At 37.9% G+C, this 21,272-nt stretch overlaps 1 protein-coding gene across 1 annotated transcript in view; it reads right to left on the bottom strand.

Moving 5' to 3' along the window:
• Positions 1–21,272, bottom strand: part of CLUB (TRAPP II complex TRAPPC10/CLUB) — a 90,999-nt gene that overhangs the window by 34,810 nt on the left and 34,917 nt on the right. Inside the window, exons 6-10 of the mRNA XM_088945463.1 lie at positions 19,860–20,023; positions 14,900–14,989; positions 14,630–14,791; positions 14,219–14,280; positions 13,938–14,028 (exon numbers count right to left, since the gene is read on the bottom strand). Coding sequence (XP_088801589.1) covers positions 13,938–14,028; positions 14,219–14,280; positions 14,630–14,791; positions 14,900–14,989; positions 19,860–20,023 — 569 coding nt within the window. The remainder of the gene's footprint in view (positions 1–13,937; positions 14,029–14,218; positions 14,281–14,629; positions 14,792–14,899; positions 14,990–19,859; positions 20,024–21,272) is intronic.

Below are 21,272 nucleotides of genomic sequence, written 5' to 3'. Positions count from 1 at the left end.
CTTGTTCCAGCTTGATGTCAAAAATGCTTTCCTCGATAGTGATTTACAAGAGGTATATATGGACATTCCAACAGGCTTTTATGAAAATGTTGGTAAAGGAAATGTGTGTAGACTCAGAAAATCTTTGTATGGATTGAAACAGTCACCTAGGGCTTGGTTTGACAGGTTCAGAGGGGCACTCATCCGTTTTGGATACACACAGGTGAAGAGATAGGAAATCCATCACATGGACGCCCAAGATTGTGGAATAAAGGGGGGCGAATTTCAAAAATTTTTCTCTCCCTTCAAAAATTTCAAAAATCCATCACATCTGAGCCAAAAGGAGTAGGGAGAGATAATACCTGATAGAGAGAAACAACATCTTTCAATGGAGGTGTTCACACCCAAGGTAGGATCCAAAATCTGCTCCCACTGAAGATGGCGCAGTGTAGGGTGGAGCAGAATCAGTAGTGTTCTTCCTAAGAACTTGATCCTTCCCAAGAATCACCTAGACGGTTTGTGAATACAATTTCTACCAATCTTTTCTCCAAAAGATTGGAATCAAGATCCAATCTTGATTTCTCCCAAACAATGGAGATCGAACTGCTATAGGTGGCGGCTACAGGAAGGAGGCGGCTAGAGAGTATGCATGGTGCAGAATTCTCTCTTTTGTGATCTCAGCTCTGAAGACAAGACTGTTGCTGGTGATTGTGTATCTAAAGGTTGCCGCCCCCTCTTCCTTTTATAGACTTAAAAGGATCAGCTCCTAATCCCATTAGGAGTTGCTAACCCAAATCATATATGGATTAGAAGTCCTTTAAGATAAGGGATAATCCTTTTCTTATCTGCAGATTAGATCAGCCAGCTCCTAATCTAATTAGGAAGTTTCCAAATCTAAATCTCATTTAGATCATGGACTCTCTGAGTGGATAGGGTGTGGGCCCAATCCTATCAGCTGATCTTATCTCAGAATTCGCCCCTTAAAGACTAATCAAATTAGCCAAGTTCAAAATGAGCTTAAAGCCCATTTAGGGTTATGTATTCATTTAACCTTCCAAACTGCTACCCAGTTGGGCTTCCTTGTATGGCGTGGGACCCAAACATTGATCTACACATTAGCCACATGGGTTCAGCCCAGCCTTTGTTACAAGGCCTGGTCAAATACACTGTTATGGATAGTGCACCCCTTGAAACCCATCAGATGGGCTCTATGGGCCCAACACTTACCCTAAGTGGTCCCTAGGCCAAGCCACCTTGTAACACCAAGGGACTGTGGGTAGATGCAAGATTAGCCCATCACGTATTATCCTCAATGGTCTTACACTTAACCTCTCAGCCCATAATGATCATACACTGCCCGACAAGAGAGGACCTCTCCCTTGGCTGCAAGGAACAGCGTTGCACTCTCTCAAGTATGGATCCCGGGAATTAAAACCTTATGCAAATCATTTCGAAACCATAATTTATATACTTTTATATCTCATATAAAATGTATTTTGCAAAACAAATCTCAACGATTGAAATCGGCTGATCCTATCACTATGATTTGTCCGACAAAGGGGCTAATCCTATCACTATGATCACCCACTCAGATGAATTCTCAGACTGTCCCAACATACCCAAGTTTTGACCCCTGCTAAGGATCTCACTGAATGGTACATCAAAGACAGTCCAATCCGACACCTAGTGCAGTATCATAATCGAGTCTAGGGGTCGGGTGTAACTTTCCAGTTTTGTCCATCAATCTCCAAGGTCCAGGGCAATACTGGAAATCTGGTCCAGTTCAAAGATTTAATTAATCCCACATTGTATGTGCCTAGGGTCCAGTTGAGACAAGCCACCCCAACCGACTTGGTGGCACCACAATGTCAGCCTTGTCAGGATAGGTCTCCCCAGACCGATCCACTGGCTGTGAACATTCTAAACTAACACGAGTCTCATTAAGTGTCCAGTTTAAGGGTACTATACAGAAACATACCAAGGGAACATGAATCATATATGCACTTTTATTCATTTACAATAAACTCATAAATTACATCATTTTGATTGAAGCAAAGGGCATACAAAACTATCTAACAACAGGCACATTCTAATCACACCCTCTTTGTAAAGATGATAGATGCTTTGGTGTCAATTCTGATTGTGTATGTGGATGATATAATGGTGATAGGAAATGATTTGGAGGAGATTAATGATCTTAAAAAATCATTACAGCAAGAATTTGAGATCAAAGATCTTGGTGAGCTCAAATACTTCTTAGGGATTGAAGTTGCAAGATCCAAGCATGGGATCTTTATTTCACAGATAAAGTATGTACTTGACCTACTACGAGACATTGGGAAGCTGGGGACCAAACCAACAGACACTCCTATTGATCCAAATCACATAATTAATGGTGTGGATGGTGAATTGGTAAAGGATGTGGGGAGATATCAAAAAATGGTGGGCCGACTTCTGTATTTGTGTATGAAACGACCAGATATTTCTTATGTTGTCAATGTTGTGAGTCAGTACATGCATGCACCTCGAGTTCAGCACTGGGAAGCTATTGAAAGAATACTTGCATATCTGAAAAAGCACCTTGGCAAAGGCATTCTTTTCTCAAATCATGAGAATTTGAAGCTAGAATCCTATATGGATGCAGACTGGGCAGGATGCTTAGATGACAAGAGGTCTACATCAAGAGTTTGTACCTTTGTAGGTGGAAACTTGATCTCTTGGAAGAGTAAGAAGCAAGCAGTTGTGGCAAGGTCAAGTGCAGAGGCTAAGTATAGATCCATGGCTCACGATGTCTCAGAACTTCTTTGGGTTAGATCTTTTTTGAGTGAGATTGGGGTGAAAGCAGAGAAACCTATGATGTTATAATGTGACAATCAAGTTGCGATCAATATTGCCCACAATCCAATTCAGCATGATAGAACAAAACACATTGAAGTTGATAGACACTTTATAAGAGAAAGGGTAACAATCAGAGAAGTTTGTTTGCCTTATATCTCTTCAGAGTTGCAGCTGGCTGATGTTCTCAATAAAGGACTGGCAAGGAACAAGCTTGAACATGATCTACACAAGTTGGGAATGTGTGATATTTACTCCCAACTTGAGGGGGAGTATTGAAGATTAATTAGTTTTATGATGTTTTTCTGAGTAGATGTTTTATGTTAGTTGTTAGATAGGAGGTAGGGACCACAATAGTTACGTGAGTCCAAATTTTATTATGTTTTCTGGGTGTTATATATGTTGTTTTATGTTTTGCCACCCTATAAGGGCATAGTTGTTCACACCTGAAGAGCCTTTCTTAACATTTTAAGAAAATTACAAATGGGCCCTTGAATAGGCACCCAAATACAAAAAAGGACAAAAGGACATAAATGCCCTTACATTCTCAACACTATGTTGTTAGTGTTGTGAGGCAATACATGCATGCTCCTCAGGTTCAGCACTAGGAAGCCATTGAGAGGATTCTTGCATACTTGAAGAAGCATCCTGGTAGAGGGATTCTTTTCTTAGACCATGAAAATTTGAAACTAAAGTCCTATAGAGATGCAGATTGGGTAAGTTGTTTATATGACAGGAGATCTACATCAAGGCTATGCACCTTTGTGGGTGGAAATTTGGTTTCATGGAAGAATAAAAAGCAGTCAGTTGTGGCTAGGTCAAGTGCAGAGGCTGAATATAGATCTATGGCCCATGGTTTCAAAACTACTTTGCGTTAAATCCTTACCGAGTGAGATTGGGATAAAAGTTGAGGAACTCATGATGTTATATTGTGACAACCAAGCTGCAATCAATATTGCCCACAATCCAATTCAGCATGATAGGACAAAACACGTTAAGGTTGATAGGCACTTCATAAGAGAGAGGGTGACAACCGGAGAAGTTTGCTTGCCTTATCTCTCCTTTGAATTACAATTAGTCGATGTCTTCACCAAAGGGGTTGCAAAGAACAAGCTTGAACATGATCTATGCAAGTTGGGAATGTGTGACATTTACTCCCAACTTGAAGGGGAGTGCTGAGGTTTTGGATAGATTTGTGCAGTTTTAGTAGTGTTTATTGTTTAATAATTGTTTAGATAGGAAGTGGGGACCATAACACCTTTGTTGGGTCCTTTTTCAATTGTTCTTTTAAGTGTTTTATGTAGTTTTAGGTGTTAGCCGCCCTATAAGGGCACATTGGTCTTTGTACCCTTCTTTGTTTTAAAAATATAAATAGCAATGAAGAGGGTGGCCAGATTATTGCTCTCTTTTCTTTCTCAAACCTCTTCTCTTATCTTTCTTCTATCTTTCTTTTCTTCTTCAAGAATTTTTTTTTTCTTTTACAGATTTTTCTTATTCAGCAGTTTTCTACTAAAATCATAGAAGCCATACACTCACCAATGGAACCCTTAAAAATAGGGAAAGATGATTTGATAGAAAATCCAATAAAGGGTTCTATCATAATCAAAGAAGAAAAGGAAATAAAAACAGAGCACATTTCCCAGAACCATTGATTGTAGAACCAATCCCAAAATAATAGGTTTTCTCGTCTTTCCCTTATGTCTCCATACCATTCTTCCTTTAGTTGTTCTCTTTCCCTTTTGTCAAATTGCTTGAATAACCATCTTTTCCTACTTACTCAAGAGTTAAAGTCTATTCTTAGTAGGGTTTTGTTTATTTTAAATTCTTGTTCTTCCTATAATTCTAGAATATTTATCTTAAAGTCAGCCTCTAAGGATTCATAAGAATTTCTATGTTGTCTATCATGTCAAAGAAGAACTTTTCTTCTGATATTAGCATATTTAGGCTTGGCTCTTCTTCTGATGACTCTGTGTCTCCTCTATCACCAGAGTCTCCACAGGTGCACAAGCCATTTGTGCAAGAATGTCTGAGAGTGTTCTTCCAAGAGTCTCTATGTCATATACATACACAATCAAGACCATAACATTTTTTTGGTTCCTTTTAACAAATAGAGTATGGCCAGACCGGCACTGCTTGAACCCAATTTGTTGAAGAGCCAAGTGAAATTTGTTGAATTAAGCCCTAGGGGATTTTTTCAAACCATATAAGGATATCTTTTAGTTTGCAAACTTTCCCTTCACACCCTTGTGCTACAAACCCAAGAGGTTGAATCATATACACTTCTTATAGATCCCCATTCAAAAAAGCATTTTTAATATCCAATTGATGAAGCTCCCAATCAAAGTTAACATCCAAAGATAGCATGTTCTGAATAGTGTTCATTTTAGCAATTGGAGCAAAAGTTTCTGCATAGTCAACCCCGTACACTTGTGTGTACCCTTTTGCAACTAACCCGGCCTTATACCTCTCAACTATTCCATCTGCCTTATGCTTCACTATGAATACCCACTTACACCCCACTGATTCTTTGCCTTCAGGAAGATCCACCAACTCCCAGGTGTTGTTTTGTGTAGAACACAAATTTCTTCCTTCATTGCATTTGTCCATTTAGGTATAGACAAGGCTTCTGCAACACTTTTAGGAACGGAGACACAACCAATGGCAGTTAGAAAAGCACGAAATGAGGTGAGATGTTTTCATAGGACGAGAAATGAGCAATAGGGTGCTTAGTAGGACACGATCTAACACCCTTTCTATGAGCAATTGGGACATTAAGATCATTAGTAGAATCATCAATAGCAATTGGTTCAGTAACATCAAGGGGAACAATGATACCTGGATCTACCTCCAAGGAGCCAAATGATGTTGGTTGGATGTACAGTTTCTCTTTTTTTTTTTTTTTTCTTTGAGAAAAAGTTAACTTTATTCAAAAAGAAGAGGTACATGAGCCAATATACACGACAGATAAACTCTCAGAAAATTACGAAGGCATAGAGCTATCACTAAAAAGAAAATCCCTGTGAGCACCAGATTTAGCTAGACTATCAGCTTCAGAGTTTAGCTCCCTCGGAATCCAGACCATGTGGGCATTTAAAGAAGCAAGAATGTCTCTCGCTTCAGCTAGGTAGTGAGCTAAGGCCCAAGGCCCACTGTTAGGATTAGAAGAGGTACATGTTGGATGTACAGTTTCTGGTTGCTGCTCCACACCCTTTGAACTTAGTTGTCCGTTACGATGCCTCAAAAAAACACGAAAAGGAGAAAAGTCAAGAATAAAAGGGAGAGAAACCTTAGGAATTTGCCTCTCCTCCTCCACACTATTCTACCCTTGAGGAGAGGCCTGGAAGAAAGGATTAAACTCAAAAAAAAAAAACACATCCATCGATACAAAGTACTTGTGTGTGATAGGATTAAAGCATTTCTAAACCTTCTCGAAGTATGGGTAATCCAAAAAAATACATGAGATAGACTTGGGGTCCAACTTACCCCGGTTTGAAGACAAATCATGAACAAAGCATTTACAGCTAAACACATGTAAAGGAATAGAAAACAAAAGCTGGGAAAATAGGAGCTGATGTGGGGCCTTGCATTGTAAGAGATGTGATGGCATGCGATTGATAACATAAGCCACAACCATCACAACATCAACCCAGAATCGTTTAGGAACATTCATGTGTAATATCATACTACGGGCAACTTCAATAAGACGTCAACTCTTCCTTTCTGCAACACCATTCCATTGCAATGTTTTGGCACAAGAGCTTCAATGAAGAGATCCATGAGATGTAAAAAATTCAAATAAATCATGATGAAAGTATTCCATCGCATTATCAGATTGGAAAATTTCTAATTCAACATGCAACCAAGTAAAAACCATGCAGTGAAAATCTTTCATAATTCAGGATACCTCTTCTCTAGAATGCATAGGATATATCCAAGTGTATTTGAATAATCATCAAAGAAGCTGACAAAGTGCTTGTATTTGTCCTCAGTGGATATGTTTACTAGACCCCAAACGTTAGAAAACACAACATGAAAAGGCAAAACAGATCTTTTATTACTTGAGGAAAAATTTGTTCTACAATGCTTCCTTCATTGACATGTTTGGCATTGCAATACAGTGACAAACGCAGACTTAAAAAGTTTAGGAAACATAACTTTCAAAGACTCAAAGGACAAATGACCGAGGCGATTATGCCATAACCACACTTGACTTTTAGTAGACTAACTCACTAACAAACTCATAAGACTCATAGGATCTGATATTGTAGGACCAACTTTATTCTCCAAAATGTAGAGGCCATCAACCATATCTCCCTTAACAATCATCCTTCCCGAGGTCAAATCCTGAAAAACGCAAGAACAAGGAAAAAGAGTTGCACAACAATTTAGGGATTGAGTAATACTACTAATAGACAACAAGTTAATAGGAAGTTCGGGAACATGAAGGGAATGGGGTAAAACAAGTCCACCCAGAAGGGATACAAATCATTGACCAGCAATAGTAGAGAAGGATCCATAAGTTAGTCTCACTTTGTCCCTACCAGAGAGAAGGGTGTAGGTCTGAAATAAATTTGACTTACTAGTATATGATTTGATGCCCCTGAGTCAATGATCCAAGGGGAATCTAGAACAGAGGGTAGACACATGGAATGCAGAAGCACATTTACCTGATGTAGAAGCAAAGGAGGTAGTAGAAGGGGTAGGAGCAGACCTATCATCTACCCAAGAGTCCTACCATACAGTTCTAAGTGATCTCTAAAGGACTTAATAATGTCTTCCTTAGGGTCAGAACCAACATAACGCTCTTGGGGAGTCCTAGTAGTCAAGTTATTTGATTGAGAATCTCATGTAGCAAGATTTACAGAGGTAAGCTTCTTTTGAGTAGGCTTCTTTGATGTATCTTGATTTTTGGTTGCCCATTTGGGCTTCCCAACAAGTCTCTCGGGTGTGTCTAGACCTTTGGAAATGAGTACACCACAGTTTTATCCTTATCATTTTTTCCTGATTCTCCCCTTCAGAAACATTCATTAGATTTCTTCTACTCTCTTCAGATTGAACCAAGGTATATACCTCCTGTACTGAGGGAAATCCACTACTTCCTAATATCTGCTGCACCCAAAGTACTTCATAAACTAGATGAAGCCTCAACAAGAAAGCAAACACTCGTTAATGGGAGACAAGATTTTTGTAGGCTTTAGCATCTTCATCATTCTTCCACTCAATGGTCTGATAATGTTGTAGCTCCTTCCATAACGAGGTAAGGGCTGAATAGTACGTAGATAGGCTATAGTCTCCTTGCTTACAAGTAGATGGTTCTGCTTGGAGCTGGTAAATCTTAGCATAATGTCTCTGTTGTGAGTAGGTTGCCTTGACTTGTTCCCAAATCTCACAAGTTGTATCAGCCCATATGAAGTTTTTCTTTAGATGGGGCAGCATGGAACCCAAAATCCATGACATAACCCTGCTGTTTTCTTGGTCCCATCTATCATGTTCAGCTGTACCAAATTCTGGTTCTTTAACCTTCTCATTTATGTAACCAGCTTCCTCCCTAGCCGTGACATACAGTTTAATTCCTTTGGAGCATTCCAAATAATTTAGTCCATCAAAGGGGGTTAGGTCATAGAAAAGTTCATGCTGTGATTGCTGCCCATCCCTCCATTAAGGTTCCCTTGAGAAGTAGTAGTACCAGAGGTTGCTGAATCTTCAGTAGTCATTAGACCCAATGTTTCACTGCTGATTTCCCCAAGGAAAAGACTGAGAAAATGGAGTTCTGTACTTCTACAGCACTGTTACTAGTACAAACCACAGGAACAGTGAACAGCACACCAAACGGGGACAACAGTACTTCAACCAACTGTGATTTAAAAAGGCTTCAAAAAACAAGTTCAACAGAACTGTAGGTCTGTAAACCCTGGCTGAATAGACATAAGCTTATAGCAAGGAGACAACCAGCCCCAACAACTCCTAACTGTGACATTCACAGCTATCACCACACTTAGAATATGAATGTAACAGTACATACCTGGAATAAAGTAATGATTCCACGACCCATAGTTTATAAAAATAGGTGCAAACCCTAGAGAATGTTGCTCACTGCATTCGGCTGTCAGCACAACAACACAGATCCTCATCTTGGTGCAACAACCAAGAGAGAAAAGAAAAAAAAAAGAATAGACCGAAAGGCTAGGTCAGTCTGAAGGAGTTTTTTCTTCTTCCAATCGAAAGGTAAGCTTCAGATGAAGAACACGATCTGAGAAGGTAAAGACCAGATCAATGCTCTGATACCATGTAGTCCAGCAAGGTAAAAATAAAATAAAGAAAGAAAAAGGAGAGAAGAAAGAGAGAAGAAAAGGATAAGAGAAGAGGAAGAAGAAGGGAAGAAATGTTCTACATCAAAAATTGTAACTGGCGGCACCTAAGCTGGTATTTATACTTAGGGAAACAGTTTATAACAAATAGAAAGGGGAAATACCAGAAATGCCCCTACGCTAGTGACATAACATAACATAACATAACATATTACAACAAATTTGATAAGCCATAGGAAGGCTCCACATCAAGGAAACAGGACCGCTCAATGAATATGAGTTGGCAACCACCTGCCACCTCCTAGAATATCATCAATAGAGAAATGCAGAGAAAAGTGTGAAGGCATACAAAGATTTCACCCAATAAGCAACCTTTAATTTATAGAGATATTTTCAATAAGGGTCTCCATTGAAAGGCTTTTCTCTTGAAAAATTCTTGCATTCCTCCCTATTTCTTTATCAATAACTAAACATTTTATTAATGTAAATTAAGAGTACATGTTGCAACCATCAGTGGAAGAGATAAAAATCTTTAAACTTTCCTTACAATTGTGCCCAACGAAATCTTACAATCAGCCATACTATTAGCAGTCCTTTGAACCCAACGAAATCTCACTTCCATCTCTCTAGATAGCCATAGAAACTTTTCCAGCCCATTTCTATATTGCCAAAGAGCCGCCTCCCCTCTTTGTAGCCACTCCATCACCAGCATTGAGTCTCCCTCAATAATTAGTTTGTTCACATTCATCATTCTTGCTCTTTGTAACCCTTTCATAACAGCCAAGACCTCTGCTCTTAGAGAATCTGCTACTCCAATAGGTGCTGAAAATAATGCAACCATAACCCCTCCCATCTCAAAAAATGCCTCCGATCCCTGAGGGTCCTGGATTTCCCCTGCTGCTACTGTCAAAGTTGAGCTTGATGAATCCTTCCATTGGGGGAGTCCAGATTGTGAGTCAGATTCTTTTTACTAGAAGTTCCTGCCACCTCTCTCCACTTACTCAAAATTTCATCTACTGAAACAGTTGAGAAGCTCTCCAAGGACTTGGCCCAATGAGTCACCTTGGTAGTGATACACTCTATTACTGCTTCTTGAGTTCTTTCTCTCCCTTTGAAGATTCAAGCATTTCTTTCCTCTTAAATGTCCTTAATACATTCTTGCATTTCTCTCTTGCCAAATGGACCATAACACCACAGTAGGGCTGTCAATGGATCGGGTCTAGGCTGGGACCAGCTCGAACCAGAACCGACCCAACATGAAATATCGAGGACCCATAACTAACCAGACCCGATAGGGTCTGTAATTTTTAGACCCAAAGCCGAACTGATCAGGTCTAACAGACCCGATTATAATAAATAAATAAATATCCATTTAATATATATTAAATATTATATATAATTTATTTAATATATATTAAATATTATATATAATTTATTTAATATTATATATAATGTGTATATAGCTCACGTCGGGTCTGAATCGGTTTGGGACTGGGTGGAACCGGTTCCAAACCAATAATAATCAAGACCCGGAACTGAGGTGGATATCCTATCATCAATACATCCTCCTTCCGGTACTGTGGCAACATTAGTTGTCATCGGTTTTCCTGTCTGACTGCCCTTCTTAAAATTGTTGTTATTCTTAAATCGGTCAGGAAGAAGATCAGGATGAAGCTCCCGGCAAGTGTCCTTCGTATGCCTCGGTTTCTTGCAATATTCACATACATGCTCCTTCTTCTCAGTTGGACCCTTCGGCTTTATTCCTGCATGTGCAAAGTGTTCCGTAGGTGGACTCTGTAACTGAACCTACCGCCTACTCTCCTCACTACTACCATAGCATATGCCTGAGCAAGAGTAACATCATCTTTGGCCAGAATATTCTGCCTAATGATGTCAAATTCAGGGTTGAGTCCAGTAAGAAATTCAAACACCTTGTTTCTTTCCACCAACTTCCTAAACATTTATGAATCATTCTTAGTCTCCCATGCAACTGTCTCCATAACATCAATTTCCTGCCATAAGGATTTCAGTATAGAATAGTAGATTGCCACACTCTTCTCCCCTTGTCTTAGGTTCTTCACATCACTTTTCAGCTTGTAGACTCTAGCCACATTCAACTTCTATGAGTAAGTTTTAGTAACATTGTCCCAGATCTCCTTGGCAGAGGAGATCTCTTTGGTTTTGACTTTACTGCCTGTGAAGTACCTTAATTTTCCTCTACTACAGACATAAATCCTTATAGACTGTGCCCAAGCAAGATAATTTGTCCCATCTAGCTTGATTGTGGTTACACCAGTCAAAACGGAATCTACCGAGACAAGCCCAGAAACCGGCACCTGCTTGAACTCACTTCCATATTGCTCCATTAATCAAACAAAAATAAAAAATAAAAAAACAGAAATTTGGTCCTTATAAACTTACTTGAAGTCAAACCAGTACCCAGATGCTTGAAAAGTAGAGTTTCACTGCGTCCGGATGTTGGGGAGAAAGAGAGAAGATGCAGTTGCTCCTACCGGAGCTTCCCAATCTCTTCCAAACCTGAACCGCTCCCTTTTAGAAGTCAAAAGACACCTCCCAAGCATAGAGCACCACACCCAAAGATTCTCTTTTACTTGTAACTTCAAAAATCTCTAATCGACTAGGGTTTTGGGTAGAAACAGTACAGCACCACTTCTTGGCAATATCCGGCCAAATTTACACTCTCCAAACCCTCTACCAACTAGGACAAAGATCCTCTGAACTATATAGAGAACCTATCTCTCCATACACTCTCTTAATCGAAGGGTGTATGGGAAAAGAGAAAGAAGAAAAGAAGGAAGAAAGAAACTTGCTCTGATACCAAGTTGTAAATCAGTCCTCTAAATATGATGTAAACTTGGGAAAAATTAGAGAAAAAGAGGAAGAAAAGAAGAGAACAGCAGTACAAGAGAAGGAAGATGGAGAAAAGAGGAGGAAGAAGAAGAAGAGTTCGAATATCTCTTCCCTCCCTTCTCTAATCCTTTTACTAAACTTCAATCTTAACATAATTACAAGTATACCCTTAAGTGGGCGGCCAACTATGCAGTAACATAAAGAGAACTAGCAAAAGAAATAACAGGGCCCATTAAGATAGGCCCATTAGTCAACAAATAAATAAAACATACTACAAGAAAAGATACTTGGGCCCATTCAGCCCAGTCTTTTTACAAAGGGTAATCTCCTCTAACAAAGAAAAGAATTCACCACCTTCGATAACTTTCCAATACCACAACCCTCTCCTCAACCCAAGGTCCCAAAATAGCCTATTATAAGAGGTTGAGACACACTGAGAATATTTTTTTCTCTTCTCCCTATGTAAATGTTTATAAGCCTTTTGCTATTTATTTTGAATTTCTAAATATATTGAGTTCTACCTCATCTTTCGCTTCACTAGCAGTTGAAAGTGAAATGGAATGTTGAATTTTCAAAAATTTGGACAAAAATCGTTTTATTGTGGACTTGTTTCACTTGAGTGTGTTGGGTGGAAGTTGAAAATTGTTGGGATTTTTTACCATTGTTTGGGTTTGATGAAAGCATAGTTTTCAAGGTGCCTAGGCGATGGATTTTTTCAAGTAAAAATCACATATCCTAGGGTAGTTCCCTAGGTTCCATTACCAACTTTCTTTAATAACTATCCATAAATTTCATAAGAAAATTATAAACTTCATGTCTAGAAAATCAACATATTTATGAGAAGAAAAAGAAGAAAGGAAAGAAAATTCAAAAAATATATGGGCTGAACCCCTATTTTTGTTATAGGAAAAGGAGAAAAGAAAAGGTGGAAGGAGAAGAAGAAGAAGATGATGATGATGATGATGATGATGTGGAAGAAGAAATGTGTTGATTAGACAAAATTTTAAGTTCTTCCCTTACTTATTGGTTCAGAATTTGAAGTCATTGAGAGTTCAATACAGCAGTTAGCAATGTTTGTGTTGATTAAACCCTAACAAATAAGAAAATAATAAAAATAAGTTAGTTTATAAACACAAAAATGAATATTTTTCTTTAATAATGTCTATTTTATTTATAGCCTCAAAAAAATAACAATATAAAAGTATTTTATTACACAGTATGCAAAACTGCTTGGAGACTGGGCGAGGCGAGCCTCCAAGGGCGCCTTGTCACCTAGGTGCCTGCCTAGGCGTCACCTTGACAACTATGGATGAGAATTTGTAGTTTTTTCTTGTTTTGGTGAGTTTGGGTTTGTAGTTGGTCCTTTTTTTCGATAAATTGGTTGGTTCTTCTTGTTAGTTTGGATCCTTGGGTTGGTGTTGTGGATGCAAATAAGTTTATTTCCTTTTTTTCTCTCAGGTGACTTCTGGTCACCTTGTGTTATTCCTTTTCTTTTAATAAATTTTATTTTATTACCAAAAATATTCATTCCACACAAGCACAAGCTTACTAACATTGCAATAAAACCTTATTTGATCAATCACATACTTACAGCAATATGCTATTTAGATGAATATTGCCTGATTAACAGTATACCAGTGATCAGGCTGATTAATAATGGTTATTACTTAAAAGTCCTCACAATCAACATAGTTGAATCAAGTATGCCTAGTGGAACATGAGTACATATTTTTATGTAGAATATCAGGTTAATTTGATATACCATTTGCTTATATGTATCTGTGCCAATCTGACTAAACAGCATAAATTCAATAACTATTAAGGTACAAAAGCAATAAGAATTGATTGGTTGGATAAATTATTCCATCCTCTACAAGGGTGCAGTGTGCAAAGAAATTTTTTCCTGACATGATTCCTCTTTTTTTAGGATATAGATAGACTTGCCTTCTCCTTTACAAGAACGTCAGAAGCAGCATCTGGTGGAAGTAAAGGCCAAACTGCTGGTTTGGGCCAAGGTAGCATGCTTAGTGCAGCACTGCCCAAAAGAGTGGAAATATAGTAATAAGTTGTTCAGTATTATGAAGCGAAATAGTACACTTGGACAGTAAACATCAGTACATCACAATAAAACAAATTTGCATTAGTAATTAAACTAAACCTAATTAAAAATCTAGTTGAGATGTTATAAGAGCATTCAAGTGCATCAGATCAGCAAGACCTTGTACCTGTTAGCAGGACTCCGTTCTATTTCTGTTCCATATCCTATTAGATATGCAAGCCTCATAAACTGTGTAATTCATATGGAAACGTCAGTAAACAATCTTAGTTGTACCGATATTGATTTAGATGAAAAAGTGAACTGACATTCTTGGCATGAATTACAGAATGAACAACGCCTTCAGAGTTCAGACTAGTGACAAACAACTGATTGGAAAATTTTGCACCAATGCATTCAGCACATCAGAAGTGGTGCCTCTGAAAATGTTGATCATTTTAAGATATTTATTCTCATCAACATTTGGATTTTGGTTATCCACAACGGTTAAAGATTCCTTTTTGCCTCATTGTAAGGTCATGCAGGACCAAAACCCAAATACACAATCCCCTAAGTACTCGTGAAACTCAAAGATATTTACCTTGACACGGCTTAGTGAATATAAATCGCCCTGAAGGCGGTAGAACTCCTTTTCAACATCAGGTGCCACAAGACCATCATTATAATGAGAAACCGTTGCACTGATTAAAGTCAAACATGCTGTAATCACCCAAACTTCCCTCATACAAAAGGGTAATATACTCTGCAGAGAACTCAATAACAAGGAATGAGAATACAACCACAAATTTCAAGATTGAAGCAGAATATAACAGCAATAAACTGAACACATGAACCAAAGACTATCACACACCTCATTAAGTGTCAATGCCTTTGAAAAGCTGACAATGAAAGAATAGCCCCTTGATGCAACTTCAACAGGACGGTTCAGCTTGAATAATAGCTACAAATTCCAACAGATGACACACAGTTCAAATATAAACAATATTGAAATGTAATATGCATTCCTTCTGGTTTAAGTCAAATCTTTTTCCTTTTCCTGTTTTCATTTTCAAAGAGAAAGGAACAAACTACAAGGATCTCTCCTCTACATTGGGGGCTGTGACACTTGGTCCCCTGTAAGATTTTTTTGGCATTTAACTAGCTTGCACATACATATAATGACAGCCCCTTCCATCACCATTCTGTAAAAAATGTTGATGCTGTACACCCGTGTGCATGCCACATGCATTGTTAGACATTACTAAAACCTTAAAATGCCCTTGTCCTGCTTCATAGCAGTATGACAATTCTGCTCTTCACCCATTTAATATTGCTAAAAGAGATATTTCTAGTCATGATCTTCTGACCAAAGGTCTAGACTATTTAACTCATGTCTCAAGATCAGCCAACTAATCTTGAAAATCAAAGTTATGTGCAATGGTTTCAAGTAATCTAAGCCATGGAAGTGATATGGTAAACAATGTACAAAATCATCCAGTTTTCAAAAAAATACAATGTAAATGATGTATCAAATTAACACAAACATATAGGCAATCACTTTTAAACTCAACCATTGAAATGATGTACCTAGATTCAACTAACCTAGGCCAGCACTAAAATGTACCAATCAACACAAAAATCTAGGCTATCAAAGTGGCCTTTTAGGGTCAACTAATCAATTTTGGTCATCCAAATAATGTAACAACATTTCAACTAATCTCAGTCATTCAAGTAATGTAACAACATTTCCAATCAAACGAGGCACCAATTAACCCAAAATCAAACCCAAGAACCCTATCATTCACTACACACAAAGTCATCCACCTACAATTGTCCAACTCCTTCAATGGGCCTACCAACAACACACCAACCAACTTCCCAAAATCTGATCATAGTTCATTTTCACCTTAAATTCCATGTAAGGAGAGCAATCATCATAAATCTTCATAATAACCTTCACAAAGTAAACACCACAAGAAGTTGTTTGCTTTCCTGTACAAGTTTGGAGAGGAAGAAGAGAAGAGAAACTGGAGAAAAAAGGGCGGCAGAGTTTCCTTGATTTAGCCAGTCCTAAAGCTTTTATTAAGAACTAATCATAAATCTCCATTGAATGTACATAAATGCCCCTGATTAATAACTTTACATGTTATTAACTAAAAATATTAATGGACCCAATAACTAAACTTAATGGGAAATAAAAGAACATAAACCCACACATGTGAGTCACTAACACTCCTCAAGCTGAGCATAGATATCTGTCACGACTAACTTGCCAAGTAGTCCATGAAACTTCACAAGTCAGCCCCTTAGTGATAATGTCAGTCAACTGCAACTTTGAAGGAGTGTATGGAATGATGCATAGATCTCCTAAAACAACTCTTTCCCATACAAAGTGTTTGTCCACTTCAATATGCTTAGTCCTGTCATGTTGCACTAGGTTGTTGGCAAACTTGATAGCAGCTTTGTTATCACAATATAGTTTGAGAGGACCAGAAATCTTCAACCCCAACTCAATCAATAGAATCTGGAGCCACAACAACTCTGCTACAAGTCTGTACTTCTACACTCGATATAGCAACCACATTTTACTTTTTACACTTCCATGTGGCTAGGTTCTCTCCAACAAATGCCTAATAAACTAATGTGGATTTTCTATCCCCTAAAGAGTCTGCCCAATCTACATTTGTAAATGCTTCAACCTCAAGTTTATCATGTTTTCTGAATGATATACCCTTCACTTAACATGTTTACAAATACCTAAGAATCCTCTCAGATGCCTTCATATGAGGAACTTTAGGAGCATGCATAAATTGGCTTACTACATAGACAACATAAACAATGCCTGATCTTGTGAGAGACAAGCATATTAACTTGCCAACTAACCTCTAGTATCCTCCATTGTCATGATAATCCTCACCTTCTTATTCATGCAATCCATGATTCTATTCTATGGGAGTATCAGCTAGTTTTCTCCCTGACGCATCTCCTTCAACAAGTCTAAAGCATATTTTCTCTAACATATGTATGCCTTCACTAAATTTTGCTGCCTCAATTCCAAGAAAATATTTTAAGGGTTCAAGATCCTTGATTTCGAATTCAAACACTAAAAACTTCTACCTTTTTATCTCATTAGAATCATTCCCAATCACCACCATATCATCTATATACACTATGAGAACTATGAGCATCTAACCTTGCCTTTGTATGAATAAGGTATGACCAGCACTGCTCTGAGCATATCCCAGCTCTGCAAAGTCTCTCAAACCAGGCATGCGGGAACTGTTTCAACCCATAGAGAGGGTTTTTTTTCAGGTTGCACACCTTCTGATGGAAATCATAGCCCAATGGGGGATTTTTAAACACTTCTTCATGCAAGTCTCCATTCAATAAGACATTTTTACATCTAGTTGATGTAACTCCAAAGAATAATTTGCATCCAAGGATAAAAAGGACCCATATGGTATTCAATTTTGCTACTAGAGCATATGTCTCTTTATAATTAATTCCCTCTTGTGTAAACCCATTTACCACCAGCCTTGCTTTGTATCTTAAAACCAAACCATCTACCTTATTCTTTACCATAAACACCCATTTACATCCCACGGTACTTTTTCCCTCTAATCCACTAGTTCTTAGGTTTTGGTTTTCAACGAAGCCTTCCTTTCTTCATTCATTGCCTCTCTCCACTTTGGATCAGACAACTTCAGAATACTTAGTAGGGACATTAATAGAACAGAGGGTAGAAATAAAGGAATAGTAGCTAGGAGACAAAGCAAAATAAGAAAACATAATTTGTAATTGGATGATGAGTAGTAAAAGAACGAGTAGGTTTACAGGAAGCAATGGGAAGACCAAAATCTAAAATAGAATGGGAAACAACAAGGTCATCAGGAATAAAATTGCCTAAATCAAACCAATGGGAGTCCGGTTGGTCATTGTCATAAGTTGGAAGAACCCTCTTTCCTTTCTCTAGAAGGAATTCAGCTCTTTTTGCTTTTCAAGGTTGGAAATTCCATAAATCAATACAAAAGCATCTACAAATCTCAGCTATGTCTATATGCAACTAAACTTCTTTGGTTGCACCTTAACCTCCGCAACAAAGCTGAAACTGGGACTTCTCTATGCAGTCCCTCTTCTAGATCTGATCTTAATCAGATCTCCCTAGTAGATGAATGTCTACTAACTTGAATCTATCTCTAGTAGAGCACAAATCACAGCTAAAAGGCCCCCTTGGTCCCTAAACCCAAAGGAGAAACCTAGGACTGACCTTCAAGAGATATTGATCAATTGTTGCTTCACACCAAACAATAAAGAACATACAAGGAAGATGAAGAGAGAGAAAAGAAGGAAAGAGAAGATCAATCCAAGCAGTAGACATATTTGAAAGTTTTGCCTCTCATACCATGTTAAGGAATTGTTCAACCCAAAAGCTTAAGCTTTTAGATGATGTCTCTGAATAGGTTTTTATTCTCTAAAATGCCCCCTAACGCAAAAGCCTATTGGGATTGAAACATGTTCAAGCCAAGCCCACTCATACCTTGTGCTGAAATTTAATTAATTATAATGGAGACAGTGAGGATCAAACATTAAACCACTTGGTCAAACTGGCTCTGATACCATGTTTGCTTTCCTGTAAATGTTTGGAGAAGAAAAAGAGAAGAGAAACTGGAGGAAAAAGGGTGGCAGAGTTTCCTTGATCTAGCCAGCCCTAAAACTTTTATTAAGAACTGACTATAAAGTTACAAGAATGTATATAAGTGCCCCTGATTAATAACTTAACATGTTATAGGAGGCATCTTTGGATATGAGCTAGGTGACATGGTGGCACTCTTCTTGGGTTCAATTGGCACTAGACTCTTTGAGGGCTGAAGTATTGGAAGTTGTGGAAGGGGTAGTCAAAGCAAAGGAATTAGGTGTGCAAAAGCTGATTCTAGAAAGTGACTCCAAGTGGTAGTTAAGTGGGTACAAAATAATGAGAATGGTTTATGGTACCAAAATGAATTAAAGAAGATAAGATGGCTATTTAGGGAAATGGATGTGTGAAGCCATTGGCTCAAAGGACCGGCTAACAGCATGGCTGATGCTTTGGCAAATCAAGGAATTGGGAGACTTCAATTGTTTTAGGGTCATTTTTAATTCTTGATCTTGGTGATAAGATGCTTTATCTCCAAGTGTATTGCACTACTCTTATCTTTCTTTAATTAATGAAAGTTTCAGTTATTGGTCAAAAAAAACCTAACATGTTATAAACTAAAAGCACAAACGGGGCCAATAACTAAATAAGAAATAAAAGAACATAAGCCCACACGTGTGAGCCACTAACAGAATTCATCAATATAATCACCCCCAAGTGTTGATTCCCCATCTTTGGCAGCCACCATCCTTCTCTAAAAATCAATGTCCTCTCAAAACTTTATTTTCTTTTCTGATTATAACAATCAAGAATTTTATTAGCTTGCTAAAAAAGAATTACAAAAAATAAATGTGCCAAGCACCCCTACTGATAGGCTACCTAACCCATTTTTACCGTATGTTTATTTGCTATCTTAGAATCTATTCCTATGGGGAACCACCCACCAAATAATATTTACATCCAGGAAGTTCAAATCATGGATCTATTACTATCAGCTGAAATAACTAACTCGAATTTAAACCAAGGCTGTCTAGCCTTAAAAGGAATTTGAGATGATAACTTGTGGAACAGTACAGTGGAGCTTCAGACAAACAACAGAGGTTTTTTCCGGTCTCTTAGGAAATAATTTGGACCTCGGTTCATATTTTACATTCATTCGACCAATAATATACAAGAATTAGCATTTTAATTTCCATACCTTAGACTGACAGGAAAACAGATACTGCCTGAATTCAAACTCTCTAAATGAATCATCTTGAACAATCTGTGATAATGGTTTGTGTCCAGGATTCAGAAGTGCTGCTTGATCATCTCCATGATCCACTCCTCCAAATTCCCTTTGTTTCATGGTTGGCGCATTAACTGCATTATGAGATTAAAATAAAGAGCCATAACAACCATAGACATGATCTTGCAAGGAACAATCATGGTTTTTTTTTTCCTTGTGTAATTCTGTTACTTTTTTTTTCTATTGGATGATAATGATAATTCATCAAAACCAAAAACAAAACAGCATATAAGGTATTAAAAGCCAAAAATGTAACAAGATACAAGAAAGGACGTCCTTAAAACCAGGTCTGAAGTCTGATTGCCCAAACAGCAAATGGATTTCACCAATGAATCACATATAGAAGAATCTAGTTGGATGGATTTTGTAATTCATAATAAAATTACAACTACTAATATTGCTGAGCTGCAGTTCATAACTTTATATACAGTTTGACATAAGAACAACATTAAGTGTCCATTTGGGAGGGATTTCACATAGTGGCTTTTAGCTTTGGGAGGTTGGCACCGCCCAGACAGTCCTATAAGCAATGATTGGTGAAAACCCCAGAAAGCCCAAATTTGCTGCTGCAAGCCAAAAAAAAAAAGGCTTTTTTTTTTACCAAAGCTTCAACCAAATGTGCTGCTGTAAGCCAAATGGGCCCTGAGTATTTGATAACCAAGGTGTTGTTTGACAAGTCTTTTTAGAAAGATCTTCCAGCAGCCCAGATGGCCAAAAGATATATTGAGCTTTTGGTGGTCTTGTCTTTAAAGACAAAGACTGTTTGGCAAGTGGCTCAGTCTACCAGGCTTTTAGAAACGCATTTAGAGGATGCTTATCACATGGAAAGACCAGAAAGCTTCACTTGAAACTTACTGGAATTCAGCGTTTTCGGTCTTTTTAGGTCTTTTCTATGCACATGTCTTCTGGTCTTACCAGCTTTTGGTTACCAAACAGAAGAAAGACCAATTTTCTTGCCAAAGCCTAGAAGACCACACAGAAAGACTTTCTAAACACCACCCAAGTTTTTTGTGTTTTACTCAATAAATAGAAGGGCAAAAGACTTAAAACATACCTCGAGTTTTCATAAATTGACTTAAACATACCCTAAGTTTTTCAAATAGACTTAAATATATATTATATGTTGACCCCAATGGACCAAAACAAACCCTCCATCAATGAAATGTCACATGTAAACTACTTAAAATTTTTTAAATCCTATTTTTGTCCTTTTTGGGTTAAATCCCAATTCCTAACAAATAGAAGCAAGAAGCAATTAGTGATGATATCCTACTTGAACCATCCTCTATTCCAGGACTTGTTACACCAAGCTGTGGAAGAGTT

Source organism: Nelumbo lutea, chromosome 1, assembly GCF_056320005.1.
Source record: "Nelumbo lutea isolate HS-2025 chromosome 1, American lotus-T2T, whole genome shotgun sequence".
NCBI lineage: Eukaryota > Viridiplantae > Streptophyta > Magnoliopsida > Proteales > Nelumbonaceae > Nelumbo > Nelumbo lutea.
The sequence above is the reverse complement of the archived record's forward strand: the minus strand, read 5'-3'. Positions and strand labels throughout refer to the sequence as shown.